At 38.5% G+C, this 24,995-nt stretch overlaps 1 protein-coding gene across 11 annotated transcripts in view; it reads right to left on the reverse strand.

Annotated features, from left to right (window-relative positions):
• Positions 1 to 24,995, reverse strand: part of RERE (arginine-glutamic acid dipeptide repeats) — a 403,339-nt gene that overhangs the window by 147,066 nt on the left and 231,278 nt on the right. For all 11 annotated transcript variants that reach the window (XM_026005078.2, XM_072731205.1, XM_072731211.1 and 8 more), the window contains 3 exons: positions 17,094 to 17,199; positions 15,632 to 15,728; positions 1,025 to 1,129 (listed from right to left, as the gene is read on the reverse strand). In XM_026005078.2, coding sequence (XP_025860863.1) covers positions 1,025 to 1,129; positions 15,632 to 15,728; positions 17,094 to 17,199 — 308 coding nt within the window. The remainder of the gene's footprint in view (positions 1 to 1,024; positions 1,130 to 15,631; positions 15,729 to 17,093; positions 17,200 to 24,995) is intronic.

A 24,995-nucleotide genomic window follows, 5' to 3' on the forward strand; every position in this document is an offset into this window, starting at 1 on the left:
TCTACTAAGAGAAGGTTTTCTCTAAGACAATACCCATCTTGCAATTACACTGAAAGCAGCTCTTCCACTACCTTCCTTTGGCCAAGCAGCTTTTATTTCTAAGTCCTTATATCTGCAGAGTATGTCTCAGATGTCCCGAACACAGACTACCTGATCATTAGCTACCATTCTTTTTCTTTCTAAATCCTTAATCCATTGTAGTTGCACAATGGATACAGAATAAAAATGAATGCACATAACTCTTAAAGAACTTTTTCCATGTGCTGAGTTAAACTACAATCTACTACAAAGAATTTTTTCAGCTAAATTATTTTGGTTCTATTGTTCCTCATTTAAAAAGTAATTCTACCTGTTACATACATCTTACAGAGATGGCTGAGAACTGAATGTATCCATCTCATACCAGTAATCTTAATGAAAATATTTCTATGAGTGTTTCTGGGGTTTTACAAATGAATAAAACAAATGACTAACCAACAAACTTTCCATAATGTCCTAGTGTTTTCAGGGGCACCTGGGTGGTTCAGTTGGTTAAGTGCCTTTGGCTCAGGTCATGACCTGGGGTCCTGGGATCGAGCCCTGAGTAGGGCTCTCTGCTCATCCGAGAGTCTGCTTCTCCCTCTGTCCCTCTCCCTGTTCATTCTTGTGTGCACTCTCACGCTCATTATCTCTCTCAAATAAAATCTTTTTTTTAAAAAGTCCTAATGTTTTCAATATGGTATCATGGAATGCTTGACACAATGTGCAGTAGGGCAGTAATAAACTGCCCATTCATTAAGTTCAAAACACAGATCAATTAAATGTCCATCTTTGCCTTACCCTCTCAAAACCCAAATTTTCTCATTTTCCTTTTCTTAATAAAAATCAAGAGCAAACAATAAGCTGCTTTAGTTGCCAAAAACATTAATTAGAACTCCTTTCAAAGAGGCTTACTTTGGGTTTTGGAGTTGTCTTTTTAAAATCTTACGCATGCATGCGAGAAAAGCAAAAGTTCGCACTGAGTGGGCCCAACTGACTCACTTACCTTGTCTCAGGGTTGTAGCCTAATATGTAGAAAAATGAATCCACCCGAGCTTTAAACTCTCTAGCAGCAAATATGTCAGAAAAATGGGAGATGTTACACTTCCCTCTGAAAATAAACAAGCATAAAAAATATATTAGTATCACCGTCGACTGCTTTGCAAACCAAGACACTATTGGAGGGATGCAGGTAGGGGAAGACATAACTAAATCCACGTTACTCTAAAAACATGTAGAATATGGCTAAAGATCCCATAACTACCAGTTCAAAAAACTGGGAGTTCCCAAAAGAAAGAAGAAAATGTCCAACAACGTATTTTTCTGTTTCAGGACTGCTTTCACCTACAACTTCACAACTTGACTCCATTTACCTCAGCATTTTAGTCATGGAATAGAATTAATTAAACCACAGAGGTAAATTGAGGGCAGGACTGTGATGAAAGGATATTAAACTAGAAATGACAGGAAAATTTTAATTTAAACCACAGTTAAATTACTTTACAAAAATAAATCCGCCTAAAGCCTAGTTTGTAAATCATCAAAACAAAATGGGCCTTTTCTTCCTCTCACTTTATTGCAGGCAGAATGTATAACTGTCAAATATTTTACTTCTCTTTCAATGTGCAAGAAATAAACTGACTTGGAAATTAAAACCAAGAGACTTTAGCTTTTTAAATACATAGACTGGCTCTAATATATAAACACACACTTCCAAATTTTCAGGTAATGTTAAATGACTGTAAGTTGGAAAACACTTTCTCACAGAAATATTGAAATAAAAAGACTTTCAGGTTCATCTACCAACAAAATTTAAAACACATTATAGCTGAAAACTCTATAATCCTACCAAAGTCCTTAAAACACACACACACACACACACCACACACACACACACACAAAGTTGGGAGAATTTCCACAGTTCCCAATGAGGCAGGGAGGTTTTAAGCAACTCCCTTAGTGGTCGCAGAAGGGAACTCTAACACCAAGCAGAAGCCAAGGGTTAGGAGCACAGCAGATGGAATTGGAGAATCAACAGCACATCAACAGCACATGCGGGATGCTTCCAGGGGAATGAATTTCTATCACTTCAACAGGCATTTCATTCTCATGAGGACTCCATGAGTTGGTGCATTAACAACATATACACCAGCTAACGACCAAGGTGTTTGAGAAAAAAAACTAGCTGAAGGATAGCAACCTGGGGTGATATTCATTTGCCTCCTACCAAGAAATTAAAAAGCAATGTCGTCCTCTTCCACGGAGCTTAAGAACTATGACCAAAGCCACAGCAATGCGCAGAAGCTAAGATGGAGCTCAAACAACCTCCATTTTAAAAATTAAACAAAAATGTTTCTGATTTATTGAGGTTGATTTATTGGGAACTACTGATAACATAATGCAGAGCTCCTGAGCACTTGAAATGTGTCTGGTCCAACTGAAGAGAACTGGATTTTAAATTTTATTTAATCTTAATTAATGTAAATTTAAATAGCCACTTGTGGCTGGTGGCTAACATACTGAACATGGATTTATGGAACATTTCCATCACCACAGAAAGTTCCACTGGAAGCACTGATTTGTAAGTAACAGGACATAACTAAAGGGAAATATGGACTAGGCATCAACTTTGCAGGACCAGGACCTATCTCTAGTACATAGCTGGAACTAAAATGAGCTTCTGGAAAGAAAAGAAAGGCAAGATCACTTTTACACATGAACAAACAATGTACACACTCTGAAACTACCCATCAATATGACATGATGTAGTCCCTGAAACCTAGAAAAAATAGGTAAGTTCCTTTATTAGCTGAACAGAGATAAGAACACCTGTTAGACCCATCTTATATTAAGAAGATCAAATAAGAAATCTATGAAATTTTATATACTACTTGGTGCTACACAAAATAAATTATTTCTATCATTGTAACTAAAGGAAAGTGATCTCTCTTACTAGTCTTCATCATTACTCACATTCAAGTATACCCTTTAAATTATTTTTTAAGATTTTATTTATTTGACAGAGAGAAAACACAAGCAGGGGGAGCAGCAGGCAAAGGGAGAGGGAGAAGCAGGACCCTCGCTGAGCAAGGAGCCCAATGTGGGACTCAATCCAAGGACCCTGGTATCATGACCTGAGCTGAAGGCAGATGCTTAACTAACTGAGCCACCCAGGTGCCCCTCAAGTATACACTTTAACTTGAGTACTTAATCAATGTATTCGTTCAAGGTATAGAATCCCTACGAACCCACAATTCTAAACACAAGCACTGGAAATCAGATGTTTTATTTAGGAAAAGGTTTCTCAGGCTCAGAACTACTGACATTTTAGACTGAATAATTTGTTGTCAGGGGCTATACCCCCATCACACTCACAGTGACAATCAAAAATATCTAAAGACATCGCTAAATGTCCCATGGGGACAGCAACACAACTGGTTTAGGGAAAGCCAGAAGCAGCAGGAACAGAAGTATAATGTCTCATAAATGTCCATGAAACTAATCAATGACCTCATCTACGAGAGTATGTCATCAGTTTACTTTCTTTTTGATTATGTGAAAGCTACTGATTTTTGTATGTTAGCTCTATATCCTGCTACTAGACTGAATTCTTTATTATTTGATACAGTTTAATCATTGGTTTTCTGAGTTTTTCCAGGTATGCTGTTACTTGCAAATAAACATGATTTTACTTCTTTTTTACACTTTATCAAGACTCAAATTGCGGGATCCCTGGGTGGCTCAGCAGTTTAGTGCCTGCCTTTGGCCCAGGGTGTGATCCTGGAATCCCGGGATCAAGTCCCACATCAGGCTCCCTGCATGGAGCCTGCTTCACCCTCTGCCTGTGTCTCTCATGAATAAATAAAATCTTTAAAAAAAAAAAAAAAAAGACTCAAATTGCATAGGCCCTCTCACAGAATATGGAAAGTAATGGGTACCCTTGCCTTGTTCCTGACCTCAGTAGAAATGTCTCTCAGGTATTACTGTTTTTTTTTTTTTTTTCTCAGCTATTACTGTTAAATATGATACTAGTTTTACAAAAAATCGGGCAGCCTGGGTGGCTCAGTGGTTTAGCGCCACCTTCAGCCCAGGGCATGATCCTGGAGACCCAGGATCGAGTCCTACTCAGTCTCCCTGCATGAAGCCTGTTCTCTCTCTCTCTCTCTATCTATCTCATGAATAAATTTAAAAAAAAATAAAAATTAAATAAAAAAAAACAAATATCATAGATTTTGAGATATGGGGTTCCCCCCCCTTAAATGTAAGGATATGGTGTACAATATCAGCATAGTCTCTAACAGGGAGCCTACTTCTTGCACTCCTGGAATAAATCCCAATTGGTCATAATATCATTTTTAATGAGATATTAAATTTTTTAAAGGATCTGATTAATTAGATTTAATGTTTCTTCTCATTAACGTCTGTTCCTATTTTCCTTCTGTGTGCTTTTTTGCTGTCGTTCATAATAGCTTTTATTCATACTGGCATAGAAACAATCCAAATATCCATCAGTAAGGAAATGGGTCAAAAATTATTACATATTTGTAAAATGAAATACTTAAACACTTCACAACAGTAACAAGGAAAGAAGTACTGATACATAGCACATCATGGGGGGGAAGTCTCAAATGTTAAATGCTGAGTTGGGATGCCTGGGTAGCTCAGCAGTTGAGCATCAGCCTTTCACTCAGGTCATGATCCTGGATCTAGGATGGAGTCCCACATTGGGCTCCCTGCAGGGAGCCTGCTTCTCTCTCTGCCTGTGTCTCTGCCTCTGTGTGTCTCCCATGAATAAATAAATAAAAATCTTTTTAAAAATAAATACATACATACATACATACATACCGAGTAAAAATAGCCAGGCACACAAGAAGTATGACTCCCATTTATAATGAATGAATTTCTAGGACAGGCAAAATAATTTATGGTAAAAGAAATCAGAAAAATGGTTGCTTCTAGGTAGATAGATTTATGAAGAGGGTGGGTAGCTTAAGAGAACTTTCTGGGATGATGGGAATATTCTATGCCTTGTTCAGGATCAAACAAATTTATCAAAATTCATGAAAATATAAACTTAAAATGTGTTTTATTATATAAATACTTTTAAGTATTAGGAGAAAATAAAACAGCAAGAGTCCTAGCATGTAACAATGGCTAGTTAATGCTGTTCTTGGGGCACCTTGGTGGCTCAGTCACTTAAGCATCTGACACCCGGTTTTGGCTCATGTCTTTAGAGTGAGTCCCATGTCAAGGCTCCATGCTCAGTGTAGCATCTCCTTATCCCTCCCCTCTACAACCCTGTTCTCGTGCTCTCTCCCTTGCTCCTTCCCTCTCTCTCAAATAAACAAACAAAATCTTTAAAAAATAATAATAATGTTGCTGTTCCTGGCAACTAATGAACCATCTGTACAGAGCCCTGAGTACTAAGCAGAGCTGAAGATGGAGTAGGCAAGCCCACTATGGTTGGTATCCATTTCAAAGTATTTTTCACAGCACCTCTTGCTGAAGAGTAGAGCTTAGAATTTAAAGACTAGAGCTTACATTTAAAAAGTGTATAGGTATCATTTTAAGCATTCATTATTTTTGTTCTCCAAAGCACTCTTTTCATCTACTGTCTCAAAAGCAGTACATTATTTGACAGTGTTTGTGGAATGGAGGAGGAGAGACTGTTAAGAGAAAACTGCCATCATTATCACCTTGGTGAAATATGTGGTTTCAGAACCTCCAAGGTCCTATACACCCCATTTCTAATGGGATACTTCACTGTTAAAAGAAACATGACTAAAGATCGGGAAGCCCCCTATTTTAGGGGCCTCTCATTTATCAGAAAAAGAAGGCCTAATGCTGGACTTGTTTGAGTATCCCTTGGTGTGGGGGCCCACAGTTCCACCCTGGGCGCTACACCGGCCAGTGGGAGGAGGCAACTTGAAGCAGATGAAGGAGCAGGAAGAGAATATAAATGGAAATATGGCCCAGGAATTCATTCCATCAGAGCTGTCTGTAACTGGGAAAGTCTCTGTATATTCCCAGGCACATGCAAACCCCAAAGAAACTTGCAAAGAGGCACACAGGCATGCACAGAATGCTTACAGCAGCAGACGTGCCTATGGCTTTGGTCATCACCCTTGCCTGAGCACAAAGGGAAAGAAAGATCTTGAGACAGAGTCAGCATCTTGTCAACTGTGAGCCATTTGATGAATGACAGGCAAATAATTTTTTTTGTTTGTTTTTCATTCTATTTCTCTTCCCTTCCTAAAGGTTATCTGGACACTTTTTACGATTCACCTTGATTCATTTACAGTGTCTTGAGAACATCACTCCAGTTTCCTAAATAGGTACTGTTTGTGTGACAACTGACATCACTTCCACTTCCATGCCTCTGCCTCCCCACTGTCAAATGGAATGTTTTAAGCATCTCTTCTACATATGCTGAGCTCACTAGCAGTCCATCCTTTAGATTTGGTATTCTTTTTATTATTTAAGGTGGGAACTCAATCCTTTAATTTCATTTGAATTTATGTGCTTAGTGTAACTAGCTTTCCTTTGATCAGTGCTTTAAATGCATGCCACAGATTCTAGTACATAGTATCTTTACTTTTGTTTTCAAAAAAATTCTTTAATGTCATGGGGTGCCTGGGTAGCTCGGTTGGTTAAGCATCTGCTTTCAGCTCATTATCCCAGGGCCCTGGGATATAGAGCCCTACATTAGGCTCCCTGGTCACCTCTCTCTCTTTCACATATTCTCTCTCTCAAATCAATAAAATCTTTAAAATTTTTTTTTTAAATTTCAGGTTTTATTTCCCCTTCTACTCAGGAGTTGTTTAATAGGAAACTTTATTTTTTTTCAAGTTTTTAATTTCAATTTAGCATAGTTAACATGCAGTGTTATATTAGTTTCAGGTACACAATATAGTGAGTCCACAGTTTCATACGTTATTCGGTGCTCAACATGATGAGTGTACTCTAAATCCCCATCACCTCCTTCCCCCCTCCCTTTATTCCTCTCCCCTTTGGTGACCATCAGTGTGTTCTCTATAGTTACGAAATAGGAAGTTTTAAATTTCCCGGTGAAAGGGTCTTTCTATGTTTTCGTTTGTAAAGTACAGTTTTATTTCCTTTTAATCAGATATGTTTTCTCTGTGATCTAACATATGATCAATTTGAGAATACGCCATGGTACATAAAAAAAGTGTGTTCTTTATTAGTAGGGTATGAGGTTCAATATACATAAGATTAAATGCATAGAAATAAATGTAACAAGAATGGGAACACCTCTATGAGGAAAATTCTTAAATAGTTCTAAACAACACAAAGTAAACATGAACAAATGGAAAAATATTCCCTGTTCTCAGATAGGAAAACTCAACATGGCATTTCTTCATAGTCTGATCTATAAATTCAATGCTATCAACTAGCTATTTAATAGAATGAAATATTTTACTATGAAGATTTATAGGAAAAGCCAATAACTCAGAAAGGGGAAACTATCAGTATTACAGTAAAAAAAATACTATAATGCCTCTATAATTACAAGAGCATGTTGGACAGAATAACAAGTCCAGAACACATGGAACATAATCTATGACAAAGGTGGCATTGTGGGCCATTGAAGTGAGGACAGGCTTTTTGGTCTATGTCTGCTAAAAGAAGCACAAGATAGGCTTTTTAATAAATGGTGCTAAGACAACTGGGTGGAACTCTTCTGTAAATCGGGTTTATAGAGAGAGGTTTTCTAACTAGAACTCAAAGGCCTGAGGGAATAAATGAAAAGATTGACAAATTTGACTACATAGAAGTAAGTTTTGCAAAACTTTTTTAAAACCATAAAAGAAAACTGACAAATGGGAGCAAATATTTGCAACATATACAAGAGAAAATGTAAAGAACTTTAAAAAAAATTTTTATTTATTTATTCATGAGAGACACAGAGAGAGGCAGAGACATAGGCAGAAGGAGAAACAGGCTCCCCGCAGGAAGCCCAATGTGGGACTCGATCCCAGGACCCTGGGATCACGACCTGAGCCAAAGGCAGATGCTCAACCACTGAGCCACCCAGGCGTCCCATGCAAAAAACTTTTATAGACAAAAAGACAAATTCCAAAGGAAATGACACGAACAGGTAATTCACACACACACAAAAAGACAAAAATATCCTTCAAACATAATGAAAAAAATGCTCAAACTTACTATTAGCAAAATAAAGTAAAAGAATACTTTTACTAAAGTAAAATGTACTATTTCTCACCTAGCAGACTGGCACAATTTTAAAAAATGAAACCACACATTTCTACTGGGGAAACAGAGCAATAGAAACTGGATATGCTTTCTGGAGGAGAATCACATGTACATGAGCCTTTCAACCCAGCCATCTCTCTCCAATGAATCTACCCTGATTCACAGCCAACAAGAAGGAACTACCTCTGCATGAGGACGTTCAATACAGCACCACTTATAACTGAAACATCCTGGAAAAAACCTCAATGCCCATTCAAAAGAGAGCAGATGAATGAACTATGGTCCAGCCACACAATAGACTTTATGCAGCTGTAAAAGAGAACGAGGAAGATCTGAATGAGCTATATGGAACAATTACCAAAACATACCATTAAGTAAAAAATGCAAACACTAAAGAGTTATCTGTAGGATGCTACCCTTCACATAAGAAAGAAGCGATGAAAACATAGACCTGCATTTGCTCATTTGAAATGAAAACATGAAGGAAGGATAAATTAAGAAGCAGGTGGGTAGGAAGGAGGTGGGGGATGGGTCATGATAAGAGAGTCGACAACTTGGTGTCCATCCACAGCCCTGACCCTCAGAAGCATAGCCACAGTCTACACCCTCACAAGTCTAAAACTTAACAACAGTCTACATCAACCAAGAGGAGCTAGAAGTGGAACACAAGGTCCAGCAGATGAACCTAACTCTATTACAAATGGATAACACAGCCACACCATAAGGAGGTGCGGAAGAACAGAACTGATCGAAGCAACATTGGAAAACGCTGTCTTGCTGACACATCTCAAGACTAAAGACAAAAATTATGCAGTAAATCTATTTCTCACAGGGACATGGGTTACAAATTCTGAAACTATGTGTATTCTTGAAGAAGATAAAAATATTATATTTCAACAACAGGAATGGAATCTTTTACTGCTGAAGAAGAAGTTGCAAAAAGAGGCATGATAAAAAAATGAATCTTGTGGTGCTGGACTGGAAGCTTGCGTTCCCTCTCTATTCTAAGCTATGCAAGGATACAAATCGGCAGTCTGCAAACTAGAAGAGCGATCTCACCAGAACTCAAACACACTGGTACTCTGATCTCAGACATCCAGCTTCCAGAACGATGAGAAATAAATTTCTGTTATTTATAAGCCACCCAGCTGATGTTATTTTGTTATAGCAGTTTTGAATGATTAAGACATTAGTGATCTTCAGAATGGTCTTCAGTTCAACTGTATCAAATTAATGCTAATTTCCTAGTTCTGATAACTGCACTACAGTTCTGTCATTCTGTGCTAACAATGAGGAAGACTGGGGGAAACACAGTACTTACAACTTTTCTGTGTGTCACAAGTAGCTCCGATAAAAGAATTTTTACAAGACTGAGAAGTACTCAAGAGCAGAAAGAGTGTATTGTTCAGGTGGGTGCTCCCAGCACCTCTGAGCTCTTCCCCAACTAGCAGCTCAATGGCGTGTTAAATGATGAATGAGCCAATAAATAAAATGACTGTCAGGTTATGGTGTTTAATGAAGTACAAAGCACGTACAGACAACAATAAAAATGCTGAAGGTAGAGGTTATTTCACATATAAAAACAACAGGTGATTAAAGTCAGGAAATAATCTTGGAACTACAAAGCTAAAAGCTCTGAGGCATCATGAGACTCCTCAGGGAGCTCTCAGGAGCTAAAAGGACCAGTATCAGTGCTAAGAATGGTTGGGGAATTGTACAAAGACATAATTAGTCTGTACCAACTACTACACATACGATCCTATACGCCCATAACAAAGTAAAGAGATTGATTAATTCAGAATGAAAAGGAGGGTTTTAGAAGCTCTGCAGAGCCAGTTTAGGGTTTCTTGGCTCAGAAGGCTGCCAGAAAATTCAGACTAAAATATATCTCCATAAGACAAATCCGTAGTTAAGATGATAGCTTGTTACCTGACCTGAGGATATTTTTTTCCTAAGTGATTCCCTGAAGAAACAGATCATCAGAAAGTTGGGAACCAGCCCTTAAATCATGGAGATATTTATGATACTTGGGAATTCATGGTTACAGGTGCACAGTAAAACACAAAAATTCTGCCAGGTCACACGTCCAGTCACAAAGCAATCTCTGTGGATCCTTTCTTTGATCATCAATAAAACATGATCCTTAGAGTGAAAAAAAGTAACAGAGGAAACAAATTGCAAGCGATAATTTTTATTAAGTGTAATAAAATTTATTTGTTTGTTCTCAGAGCAGGTTTATCTCCTCTTTCGCAGAGCATCTAGGGATGGCTCCTCAAGCTAAACTCTTCCTTCCATACCTGAAGTAATCAAAGTATCCAATCAACTCAGTCAAGAGGCAACAGAAAGATAAATGGATGCTGAGTAATTGTGCTGTCAATAACTTGGTACAGAACTACATTTAATTTTACTTTTTTCTTTTCTTCCTTTGATTTTCTTTTTTTTAAAGATTTATTTATTTATTTACTTACTTACTTATTTATGATAGACACACTTACTTACTTACTTATTTATGATAGAGAGAGAGAGAGAGAGAGAGAGAGAGGGGCAGAGACACAGGAGGAGGGAGAAGCAGGCTCCAGGATCACGCCCTGGGCCAAAGGAGGGCACCAAACCGCTGAGCCACCCAGGGATCCCCTCTTTCTTTTATTTTCTAAGTCCCAATTCAGATTCAGTGACTATAAACACTACTCATGCTACTGTGAGGCACTCTGAGAGACTTTTTCACACCTCTTATCTTACTGGATGTAGAACCAAAAGATGTGTGTTTGGTTTGGGGTTCTGTCATTTAATCACATGGCCTTGAGTAAATCTGTCAAATGAATAACTCAAAAGTAACTCAAAAGTTAATGAATTTGACCCTGATCACAAAACTATGTGGCAGAGCCAGGATTCAAACTGAAGTCTTCTCATTTCAGGGTGCCTGGGATGGCTGTCAGTTAACTGCCTGCCTCTTGGTTTCAGCTGAGGTTCTGATCTCAGGGTCATGAGATGGGGAGCCCTGCATTGGGCTCCACACTGGGTGGGAAGTCTGCAAGAGACCCTCTCCCTCTCTCTGCCCCTCCTACCACTTGTGTGCTTGTTCTCTCTCTCTCAAATAAATAAATCTTTAAACAACAACAACAACAAAAACAGGATGCCTGGTTGGCTCAGTGGTTGAGCATCTGCCTTTGGCTCAGGTTCTGATCCTAGGGTCCTGGGACTGAGTCCTGCGGCACCCTTGCAGGGAGCCTGCTTCTCCCTCTGCCTACATCTCTACCTGTCTGTTTCTCTGTCTTTCATGAATAAATAAATAAAGTCTTTAAAAAATAAATTTAAAAAACAACAACAACAACAACAACAACAACAACACCAGAAGTCTTATTTCACTCTGACATATTTTTTCCTATTTTATCAGCATGACCCCAAAACACTTACATACCAGGGAGTAAGGAGAACTCAAAAATACTTCTCTCAAGATACTAACTTTACTATATGGCTACTGATAAATGTAATGAAGAAAAGAAAACAAACAGCAATAGAATCTTAGCTTGAAAGGCAGGGATGAGGGACAGCCAACGCAAGAATTTAAAAACAGCAGCCAAGCAGCAGTGCTGAATCTGAAGGTTTCTGGAACTCATGGTCCCACAATCTCCCCTGGGAGTGAATTTAGTTTGGGGAGAGAAATACTAGAATATCAACACAGAATAAGCTGAAGAGGAAATCTGTCTTCCATATGATTCATGGAATGTGTGCTCTGTCCTCCCTTACTACAATCCTAGCACCAGCTTAGAAGAGAAAGCTGTGCATCATTATCCTCCTGAAGGAATGCAATGGCAGGAGCCCCCCTCGTAGTCACTGAGTCCCATGAAGTCACACAACTAAGCACTTTGATCTTTGACAAGAAGGGTGCTAAGCACTAACATAATCAGTCTTTCTCTTCTCTTCCCCGTTTTTTTTCCACTATGTTCATTTGATCCTTTTTCATGTGTCTATAGACTATTTTGTTGCTTTCAAAAATCATTTTATTTTTGGCAGAACTGCTTTATATCTATAGAGGAAAAAAAATTCTTTCTGTGGATAGATGGTGAAGGAAAAATTGGAGAAAAAAGTTAAAAGTTGGGGCACCTGGTTGGCTCAGTCGGTTGGGGGTCCTGGCTTCAGCTCAGGCTGTGGTCTCAGGGTGATGGTCTCAAGGTTGTGATGTGAGCCCAAATCAAGCTCTCCCTCTTCTCTGCCCCTCCCCCTGGCTCACATTCTCTTTCTCAAATACATAAATAACATATTTTTTTAAGTTAAAATTTAATTCCACTACCACCTCCTGCCATATTTTAAAATTAAAGTAATCCACGGGTACCTGGGTGGCTCGGCCAATTAAGCTTCTGAGTTTAGCTCAAGTCATTATCTCAGGGTGCTGGGCTGGAGCCCTGCCATCATGTTGGGCTCTGTGCTAAGCAGGTAGTTTGCTTGTCCCTCTGCCCCTCCCTCCAGCTCTTACGTTCTCTCTATCTCAAGTAAATATTATACATAAAATCTTAAAAACAAAATAATCAAATCATCCAAATTTGCTAAGAGAAAAGGAACAAATAGAGATGGGGAGGAGGAACCACCATTCAATGCTGCTTTTATAGGAGATGATCTTATAGTGAGCACTCTGCCACTGAGAACCACGCAAGATTACTAAGTAATGGTAAGAGCCATACAGATTAGCTCAGATGCAGACAAATGTCAATACATGTACAAGCATTTACTGAGCACGTACTAGGCCAGATCATTAAATTATTATGTGACTACTATTATCTGATATCTTTAAAAAAAAAGAATCAAATTGTCAGGATGCACAAAGAGCTAACAAAATCAAATTTAAGATGACAGCTATAATGAAACCACCTCATGGCCACTTCAAAGATAATACCATAAGAAGAAAAAAACCTAATCAGTAAGGGTTCTAATCACATCCACAGTGAAAAGCAGACATGGAATTACCATCAGCATTCCAGACCTTCTGTGCCTAGGAAGAGGCAGTGACAACACAGTTATACATCTCCAGAAAGTGTGTGATTATAAACCTAGTTAAGTACATTCACTGGATCCAGCTGGAATTATGTGGGACAACTGGTTCCTCTAAAAAGCTTAAAATAGAGGCTCCTGGGTGGCTCAGTTGGTCAAGTGTCTGACTTCAGCTCACGTCATGATCTCAGGGTTCTGGGACAGAGAGCCGTAAAGGGCTGCTCCCTGCTCAGCAGGGAGTCTACTTGTTCCTCTCCCTTTGCCCCTCTCCCTGCTCAGGCTCCCTCTGTCTCTGTCTCAAATAGGTAAATAAAATTTAAAATGTTTTTTTGATTTTTTTCAAAAAATAAAAAGAGTAAATAAAGTAGTATAAAATGACTCCACAGAATCTGAAGAGCCATTAATATTTAAATATATTCACTTTAAGCAAATATACCAAAACATATTAAATAACCAGAGTTATGTCTCACATATTTATTTATTTTAACTTCAACTCTACTACACACTGCTTAAAATCATGTACCTTAACCAATGACACATAGAAACGGGAGGGAAAAGGACGCCTGGGTGGCTCAGTGGTTGAGCATCTGCCTTCGGCTCAGCGTGTGATGCCGGTGTCCTGGGATCAAGTCCCACATCTGGCTCCTTACAGGGAGCCTGCTTCTCCCTCTGCCTATGTCTCTGCCTCTCTCTCTCTCTCTCTCTCTGTATCTCCCATGAATAAATAAATAAAATCTTTAAAAAAAAAAAAGAAAGAAAGAAACAGGAGGGAAAGAACATATACAGCAAGAAAAGAAAGAATGCCAGGATCAAGACACTTGGTCTTAACAGTTTAATGGCTCAATACATCCATCCAACCTTCCATTAACTTGCTTTGCTCAGCATCTCAAGTTTAAGACTAGAAAGTTATTGCCACAAAGACATAAAGAACTTGTGGGAATTTTGGAAGACCTTATAAAACATCAGAAGAATTCTTGAAATTTATCTAAAGTCCTGTAAGAAGCCAATCTACCACATATATTCCTTCCTATACAGCAGGGATTGGCAAACTATGACCCCTGAGCCACATCTGGTCTACTGCCTGTTTTTATACAGTGGAGAACTAAGAGTAGTTTTTACATTTTTAAATGGCTAAAAAAGAAATCAAAAGAAGAGCAATATCTCCTGTGGAAATTAAATGAAATTCAAATTTTAGTGTCCATAAATAAAGTTTTATTGGCATATACCACCTCATTTATTTACATATTGTCTAGGACTTTTGCACTATAATGGCTGAGCAGAGTAGCTACACATGGGAGACCATATGAAAGATGATCTGGCCCAAACCTGCCCTAAAGGTTGCTACTAATTTGCCTTGAAATAACTGGCTTTAGTTATGTAGCTTTGCACAAGAGACTCCAGATGGTTTTACCGAATACTATCTGAGCAATATAAAAGAGAAATTATTTTATCTCATTATAGCTAAGCTAAAAGCAAGCAAATCCCTATGACTTTTTTTTTTTCCAACTGTATTCTTTAGAAAAAGAAAGTAGTCTTTCTCCATTTACTCTTTCTAGTTGGGAAAGAGTTAAAAGATTATTCCTTGTCTTACTTCCTCTACCACTTAAGAAGCCCAAAGTCAGGGCACCTGGGTGGCTCGGCTCAGTGGTTGAGTGTCTGTCTGCCTTTCACTCAGGTCATGATCCCAGGGTCCTGGGATCAAGTTCCACATCAAGTTCCCCACAGGGAGCCGGCTTCTTTCTGTGTTTCTCATGAATAAATAAATAAAACCATAAAGCGCAAAGCTTGGTCTCATGGTCACTTTTTCACATAATTACCTAAGGCTACCTGCAATATTAACTCCTTACTCAGAATAAAATCTTCAATATATTCTAACTCCAAGCTTTTTGGTAGGAAATTTTTCATACATACAAAAAAATTGAAAGAATCGGTCAATAAAACTTCCTATACACCTGCCTAGGCTCTCACGTACATGCTACTATGTATGTTTCACCAATTTCTCTGTCTTTTCTAGTAGAAGTAACTGATTCTTTAGAAAATAATCTGGAGATCATCGTAACACTTCATCCTAAATACTTTACCAACCAGTGCCAGGATCCTAGTTTTCAATACCAGCATACTAATAAGGGAACTGAGATGCAAAACTTCCAAGAGGAAATAAAAATTTTTTTTAAGTTTTTTCCCCACACACAGATTAATGAAAATACAAGTAACATCTGAAATCCCAATAATCTACAAAGTTAATTAACCCTGGAGTGTTAGCTTACTGAGACCATAAGAGTAGTCTGATTAACAACAGGATTATCAAAAGAAATCAGGATAGCTCAGACTCACTACCTCCCATGCTCGGTGACTGCTCCTTCGCAGGAAAGACCACGTCTCCGGTACTTACCTAAGGGCAGCAGCATGGTATGTGTCAACGTAATCAGAAATGAAGAGCTCTCGGTTCTTGATAACTGGGTCTGTAATGACAAGTTCTCTTCCAGAGTCTGTCAAAATAATTAATTAAGAGTATATTAAAATTGAGCCTCCCAAAAACAATTAGGAAAAGTTTGCAAAACCTTTCTTTCACGTTCACCTGCCACTAAAGAAAGTACAATAAATAACCAGGTCTGGTCAGGAGGAATAACAATAGGAACAAAGTATCCCATTGAGTGTGTTTTATGCCCTTTACTAAAGTCCTCACATTTTGCTAAAATGCTTTAAGCAATAAAAAAAAGAAGAAAGAAGAAAGAAAACAATCACATTTTAACACACTTGTGAAATGAAATAGTGATCCTGTCCATTTTAATTTCTTATTGCTAAATATTCCAGGATGGAGTGAAATCACACTGTTTCTGTTGAAAATATATAACCAAGTTACTATTTTTAATTAGGAACCATAATTTAACTATTTTAACAGAAATTTTTATAGTTTCAAAGAAGGAAAAAACTAGTGATTACAAAAGAACATCATTCTTTAAAACTGTTTTGATTACTGCTTTGTTGACTCAAAACCCATCACCAAAAACAGTGGAGGTGAGTGGGCAGACTACAGACATCAGGGCTGACCAAGCTGAATTCTGGCCGGGCTGGGACCACTTAGTAGACATGTCACCTGGCAACTCCTTGAGCATCTCTACCGCCTCAATTTCCTCACCTGAAAGTGGGCAGTGACAAACTCTAACTCATATGATTAATGGGTAACAAATGTGAATCAGCTAGCATGAGGCCCAGCACTGCTCAAAAAAAAAAAAAAAAATCAATAAAAATGCACGATTATACAACAAATGCAATACACATTTTATGTGCATATCTCACGTGTTGATAAAATTAGGTAGAAACTACAATTGCAGAGCAAGAAAAAAAATAAAAGATGCTCTGAATTACCTTCCTGATTATTGTGAAAGTCAAGATGCAAATTGAATCCCAAGTCCCTCAAGAAAGCTATGCTTTCAAAACTGAAGTTCACAGCCCTGAATGCAGAAATGCAATCATACAGATTATTGAAAAGGAAAAAATAAATAAATAAAATGTAACCCTAGTGTTTTAAGTATTATTAGCTCATCATTCGGGGAGAAAAAGTAATTTAAAAAATGAAATTACCGTTATTTTCAAAGAAGACCTATCTCTATTCCAAGTTTAAGGGGAAGATGTTATTGGCACATCTCTCTGGTTGTTTGGGGTATTTTAAGGCAAAAATAATGAAAGAACTCAGCAAAAGTAAATAAACATTCCTATAATTTCCTTGGTTATGAAAAGCTTTTTTAGAGACAATTTTTCATAGTGGTCATCTCCATTTAATGAATGTTTTCAGAAACAGCCTTGTCCAAAGCTAACAAGAAAATGTAAAAATCAAACCAGGACATATTTACCATTTTCATTATGCCGATCCTGAACCAAATGCTGGTACACAGAATCTGGAACTTCAGACTGACGGTAGTACCATTTCACGTTCATGAGTAGATGGTCCCTCTTACTCTGAAAAGGAAAATCTAACAGCATTAGGAACAGGATTTCGGGTGCCACTGGTGTATACCATACCCATGATCAAAAGCCCCTGTAAACAGGTGGAGAGGCAGAGAGGGAGACTCACAATTACTATCAGGACCACAAAAATACATTAAGTCAATGATGAGGTCAAAGGTGTTTTTAATCCCAGCCAGAGCACCCTCTAACCCTATCACTCAAAATGCTTTATTCCAGGAAACCAAAAGAGACCAAGCTTGAGCCTATAAATCTCCTCAGTTTAAGCAATTCATTCACTACTATATTCTTTATTTAGCATTAACTACACAAAACTACATGAGCACATCCTTCTATTTTAATTCTTAATCATTCTGCTAAAGAGTTATAAATTTTGTCAGCGCAGTATCAAGGCCATTGAGGACATTGTTAGAAAAAACTTACCCTGCAAGGCCTGGCACAAAGTCATCTCTCTGAGATGCGCCAATCTCCCAGACTGAACTACATCCCCCTCCGTGGGACTGCCACCTGACTTGCAGTAATTGCTACATGGTAAACTAACATACAAACTGTGTGTAGCGGTAAAGGTACTAGCAGTCCATGGAGCAGATTCTACTTTATTCATCTTTGAATTTCCAGAGAATGGAACAATGTGTTCATAAATATTTATGAATACTAAAGTTCTATTATGATCACGGGCCCCTAAATGTTAGTGGAACACTTAGTCATGTTATCCCCAGAAGCTAACTTTGCTCCTAGAGCTCATTCAAGAATAAAGGAGGAAATACTGCCTTTCTAGTTGAAGGCTATGGGGCCACAGCCTGAAGGAGATTGTGTCTGTGCACCTGGCTGTGAGATAGCTGAATATGGCAGTGTACTAGGGTTTCCATGGCCTCATAATATAATTTCTAACCCAAGTGAGGGCCTTAAGAGACCTCCCCAAGGATAATGCAATATCATTCATTCCTCTTAGCTGCATCTACCTTCTCATCACAAGTCAGCAGGTGAGTCAGAAATAAATGAGAGCTAAAATTCAAGACCCGCTTTATGTTTATGGAGATGATCAAGTCCTAAAATATGTCAAAGGAGACTTCTTTATGAAGTAAGATGCTTTCTGCTTAAATAAGAGGTATGTATATGGTCTTCACTTAAATACCAGAAAGCCTCCCCCAAAAAAACCAACAAAAAAACCTTCACTGAAATACTTAAGCCATTTAAATGACTAGAAATAAAAGAATCGCCAAAAGTCTTGATAAACTCAAATGTGAAGAAGTGCTATTCCAATGTGAATATCAACACCAGGGTCTGTACTCTATAATTAACTGTGTCAGACAAGCCTACAAAAACAGGGCATCATTACTGGTTTGCATAAAACAGACTGTACACAAAGAATAAACCTACATACTGGGTACTTTTTAGTTTTTATCTGTTTTGCATTTTTATATTCTACACTTTTATACTAAAGATGAGAAAATGAGGATAAATCAGTGTTAACATAAAAAGTATAAATGTTACATGCAAGAGTTTATACACAAGAGCAATTAATTACTCCCTGCAGAGAGAATTGTGAAGAAGGTAACAACTGACCTGGAGCGGGGGGAAAATGGGAAAGACCTGAGGAAGCCACAAAGAGAGAGAAAGGAGAGAGGAAGCACTAGACATTCCTACTGTCCACCTAAAACATGTCTCCACACATTGCCAAATGTTCCAAAGGGGCAAAATTACCACCCAGATGAAAATCAATAATCCAAGAGTTTCCTTTATAAAGAGAGCTAATGAGAATAAAACTTAGTTTAAGCACAATCAGAAGGGAACATGGAATGTAGTAGGTAAGAACATGGTAACATCTGTCAGAAGTTGGGTTTAAACCCAATCTTCACCACTTCCTAGCTACATGACTACCTGTTACGGGCATGTTAATAAGATATTCCATCTCCTCTTTTCTGTAAAATGGGAATATTGAAACCTATATTGACTGACTGAAAGAACGAAGGCTGGAAAAGCATCTGGAACTGAGTCAATAATACTCTAAAGAGTAGTGTCTTCTGTTAGTAGGTGACCATAAACAGTGCTTCACAGAAAAATTTCAGGAACTTTGTTGAGAGTCATAGGAGTTATTTCTTTATGAGAATATGGCTTCTTTCAAGAGATGACAGAGATCTCCAGTTCCTTAACTACTAACGGATGTCTCAGTTCTCACAGTAATGAACTACTTGTAAGTATTTAATGGAGCCCAAAGGAATTCAGATCTACTAGCAGACTTAGCAACAATGCTGTGAAATCTATACTCCTATATATTTTTTAAACACATCTAAGATGTCGGAAAACCTGAGAGGCAACAGAAATAAGCTTTTAAAAGTAGCATAATTGGCAACCATACAATGTCTATTTTTCAGAACCAAGCCAACAATTCTGATGACCTTTAGAGGTTTAATATCTGTGTTAACTTCTGACTCTAGCACACTTAATGATCTCTCTCTCTCTCTCTCTCTCACACACACACACACACACACACACACACACACAGAAAATTACTGCACTGGTTTATTCGTACCTAGATTTATGATTCCTAAGACAAGAAGCAGTTACAAAGGCAGTTGAAAGCCTATCAGATTTCCTAATGCAGTACTACTTAATCACCAGGGAGTGGCAGCATTGCATTGAAAAAAAGCCTCCAGACTTAATTCCGGTTACAAAAGAACAAAAGGTAGGTAGGTTCAAAGTAAACAAAAGTTTTAAACAAGCATAAGAGCTGTAACAAATATAATCTTCCTAAATAGGCCTGGAAATTAAAGATTAAACATCTATAAAAGGAGGCAATGTGCTGTTTCAGAGGGTACCAGACTAAAATAATCTAGCCTCCTAGTCCTGTCTGCAATCACTAGTTAGCTGGGGATAACCTTTGAGGAGTCACCTGGCCATCTGACAAAGAGGAGAACATGATTTCTAGGGTCGCATTCCATTTTGTATGCTTACATCTAGAGTTCTTCCCCAGACAAATCCAGTAGATAAAGTGGAGTCAACATAATATTATCAGCTCACATTACCACTCTAAAGAGGTTTTACAAATCAAAACACCTTCCCTGGAAGCTGCTGTGCACTGAGGAACAGCAAAAGGAAACACAGCATAGCCCTTCTCAGTAAATGCTCCCAATGCCACGTAAGACACACCTGTGCTGCTCAACATTAACCACAGGACAGCTTCATGTTCTTCCCACTACCCATTGGACAAGGATTTCTGTTCAGAATCACAGAAAATTGAAAGCAAAAGTGAACTTTTGATCATTTGATTTAGCCCAAACCACCTAAGTATGAATCAGTTTTGCAACTGATTTGGGCAAATGACTTCTCCAAGTCTCACTTCTCTCATACGTACATAGAGGGGAAATAATATTCTCTACCACATTCAGTTGTGAGGATTAAATAAATGAATATGAGTGGAATGAATTGGCTCTCAATAACTACTAGATATTACTATCACTGTTTTACGGATGCAGACAGGAATCAAGCTATAAGAGCTTTACTTACATATTTTGCTTTTCTGTAGTTTCAAAATTAAACCAGTAAGAGCAATACAAAAACAAATCATATAGCTAAGTAGAGGGTGGGGGTAGGATCCACTTCTGCAACAATTTGAGAAACATATCAAGTATTTTTAACAAATAGGCCTCATTACCGACTAGTGATATAACTGTACAATTCCATAAAGGCCAAAGTGGTTATAAATGACACATTTTAAATAGAATGCTGAATGAAGAGGGAAGTGGTGAAAGTTTCCCATGTGAAGACACTCTGGGGTATATCTCTGGATACAGAGAAGAACCGACTGAGTAGTAAATAATTCCCCACCATTTTACCTTCAGAGAGAGAAAGATCGGACTCTGCAAGTACCGGAAAGCACCAGCACTAAGAAAGAACCACCACACAGGAGCACCTCCAAGTGCACAGAGTAAGGTTTCCCAGGGTGACTGTGCAAACAGGGAGAGCAGCTGATTCTGGGTTTAGGGATTCTTCCACCACCTGGATCTCTCTGAAAGGAGGGATATGTGTAAATTTAAAGAAATAGTTTAATTGAGGACAAAACCCATCCCTACCTGGGTTTAAAGACAAACAGTCTAATATTGGGTGTTTGGGAACAAACAGGAGGATTTACAGAACTATGAGTGTCAGACAATGGACTGAAAATTAATGAACTAAAAAAGTCAGAACTGAAATTAAACATTCATGATGGGACAGGGGAAAGGCAGATGAGGGGAAAGGGAAGGCAAACAGGAGGCTGTCTGTTGAAGGGACTAGAGCTCGACCATCCCAAATAAACATAAGATCCAGGCCAGGGAGTAAATTGCCCTTCCTAGAGATCTTTCATGATTATTAATATAGCACTTCCATTGATTAAACAGCCAATTTGAATCTTTCCTAGGACCAGTCTTGATATCATCTAGGAAAAAAAAATATTAACATGAAAAAATAAATGATGGGCGCGGGGCTTGAGTTCATAAACGACCAATAAACCAACTGCAGATTCTCTCATACAATGTGGAGGAGCCATCTAACCCAGGATGGGAAAAACAGTAATTTTAAGTTCACCAGCATTATACAGGAAAGACCCTCTTTGTCCCATCAATTACCTACCAGCTCCTAGAAAATACCATCAGGGTTCCCAAAGCCCTCCAAACAAGCCCTGCTATCCCTCCACCATTATTAAATAGGACAGAGGGGTCAGGCCAAAGACAACTAAGCAAGATATAAAGAGTGGCACCATCAAATAAAAAAGTTTGCAAAGTCAAAATAATCTGCTACAGATAATGACTGAGGAATTTCCTTCAAATTTTTAACTGTTTAGTTCTTGAGAGCTTGAATTTTAAATAATGGAAGATCTAAATTCAGAGTCCGGTGAAATCAGACCAAAATTCTTGTTTTCTAAAGCCAAAAGAGCCAATCAAGTTTTTCCAGAAATTTGGGAAGTAGGAACTAATATTTTTATACTACTATATGACTTAAGAAAATATCTTTTGAAGAAACTTTTCATACATTTCCACAACATGGTGATAATAAGGTTAAGAGTTACATGCATATTAAAGGTTTACTGTGGGCAGCCCGGGTGGCTCAGTGGTTTAGCGCCGCCTTCAGCCCACAGGCGTGATCCTGGAGCCCCGGGGATGGAGTCCCATGTCGGGCTTCTGGCATGGAGCCTGCTTCTCCCTCTGCCTGTGTCTCTCTGCCTCTCATAAAATAATAATAATAATAATAATAATAATAATAATAATAATAATAATAAAATAAAAAATAAAATAAAATAAAATAAAATAAAATAAAATAAAATAAATAAAATAAATAAAAGGTTTACTGTAGAATTCAGATAGATCCACACAAACTCGGAATTGGTGTTAGGACACTAAGCCTGCAGAGGAGGGGAAAATGGTCCACCAGAGACATAGCGGCCTCTCTTTTGGTGTTCCACAGAGCCAGTTTAAAGTGCCATTTCAATCCTGCTGGGTCCACCACCTCCACCCACAAAAGATGCCGGTTGGGAAGACTGCCCTCTAAAGATCTTGGGGACAGTCTTACTGGCTCCAATCATTGCTGACTATGAAGGAGGGGGAAAGGGACAGACAATGTGGTCAAGGCCTACTATTATTCTCTAAGGCTAAAGATACGTCCAGGTATATGCACAAAAGAATCCAATGTATAGATAAGCTTTCTATATCAGAGGATTACACTGACCTTTGCAGATAAACATCAGGACTGAGATCAATCAATATGAAATTGGGTAGGAAATATAGTATTTCAAGCCACTGCTCTATTTCTAATATGAGACACTATTCCTAACATGAGACATTCCTGAGGAATGTAACAGTTTCTATATTTATATATAAAAGGCTTTATAGACATCACAGCTCAAAATACCATGAAAGAGTTACAGAAAAACATAACAAGCGCTATCAAGGAAGGCTTGGCCACCAAGGTCTATCCATCTCAGAGTTCTGCTCTGCTCTACCATGATTCTGACTCCAGAATCTTGTTCTCAAAGTAGAAGAAAGGGCTTTGAGTATCTCCTCCTATCAGGCAATCATATATAAATCTTCCAAATGTACTAAGAAGCATTTTGTTTTTTTATTTGAGAGGGTAGAGTAAGGGAAAGTATCTTATTGCCATTGAGTAAACAAAGTACCCACTCTTGTTTTGTCTTAAAATGTCCTTCTTCCAACGTTCTTAAGCGTGCAAGTGGGCCTGAAGGGTGTGGACCTGCAGGGGTCATGCTCTAAACCCACTGCCCAATGGAGACTGAGCACATCTCCCTTCTGGTGGCCATACCACCTGAGTTTCATTGTCCTGTTTAGTGGAATAATGGTTATATAATTTTATGTGTCAACTTGACTGTACTGAGAGGGAAGCCCAGATAGCTAACTGGTAATACATTTCTGAGTGTGTCCAGGAGGGTGTTTCTGGAAGAGATTAGAATTTGATTCAGTAGACTAAGTAAACAGAACTGACTTTAATGTGGGCAGGCATCACCCAATTTGCTTGGGGCTGAACAGGACAAAATAGCAAACAAAAGACACATTCCTGAGCTTGGTCATCCATCTTTTCCAGGTATCAGAGCTCCTGGTTCTGATACCAGTGACTCCAGGTTCTCAGACCTTTAGCCTCAACTGGGAGTTACGATACTGGCTCCCCTGGTTATCAGGCCCTTAGACATGGACTGAACTATATACCACCTGCTTTCTTAGTTCTCTATCTTGCAGACAGCAAATTATGGGACTCCTCTGTCTCCATAACCTTGTGAGATAATTCCTATGGTATATAAACTCTCTAGATATCTCTCCAATTGGTTTTGTTTCTCTAGAGAACTCTAATACAAGTGACTATCATTTACTGGCATTTCCAAATGGACATAATCTGGAACTACATAGGGGTCTACTCAGAACTAGCATAATGAATACTCTCTTTAAAGATAAATATAGGAAAGAAACAGAAACAAAGCATATCCATTTGACCAAGGTGCTACCTGGCTATAGTCAACAGAATCAAGATTGCAAGCTCGTTTTCCAAAACTGTGGCACCTCAATCCAAAAGAATGAGCTCATCAGCAGCTGGATCCTGTAAAAGGATTTAAATCCCCTTGTACCAGATGAATCAGGTGTAGCAAGAAGGTGGAACTCCGGGAGCGCAGAGGACTTTTTACAGTGTCACAACTGAGCTGTGCAAAAAACTGGTTACATACAAATCCCCAGAAAGATGATACAACTAAAAATGTGGTGAAATCTAGGCTCTAATGATCAGAAATCATTTCTAAAGTCACTGTTTCTTGATATCTTTTTTTTTTTTTTAAGATTTTATTTATTTATTCATGAGAGACACAGAGAGAGGCAGAGGGAGAAGCAGGCTCCATGTAGGGAGCCCGACGTGGGACTCAATCCCAGGTCTCCAGGATCAGGCCCTGGGCTGAAGGCAGCACGAAACCGCTGAGCCACCCAGGATTCCCAATGATGTCTTATTTATTAAATTTCTGCCTGTAGGGCACCTGGGTGGCTCAGTAGTTGAGCATCTGCCTTTCACTAAGGTCATGATCCCACGTCCTGGGATTGAGTGCCACATCGGGGTCCCCACAGGAAGCCTGCTTCTCCCTCTGCCTATGTCTCTGCCTCTCTGTCTTTCATGAATAAATAAAATCTTTTTTAAAAAATTCTGCCTTTAATTATTTTTACAGTTTAATCTAGACAAAAGTCAATATTTTGGCAGAACCAAAAATGTAGATGAAAATGAAATCATCTCCCACCTGCTAACTATGGAACCCAAGCTTATTGAGG

Source organism: Vulpes vulpes, chromosome 12 (assembly GCF_048418805.1).
Source record: "Vulpes vulpes isolate BD-2025 chromosome 12, VulVul3, whole genome shotgun sequence".
Lineage (NCBI taxonomy): Eukaryota > Metazoa > Chordata > Mammalia > Carnivora > Canidae > Vulpes > Vulpes vulpes.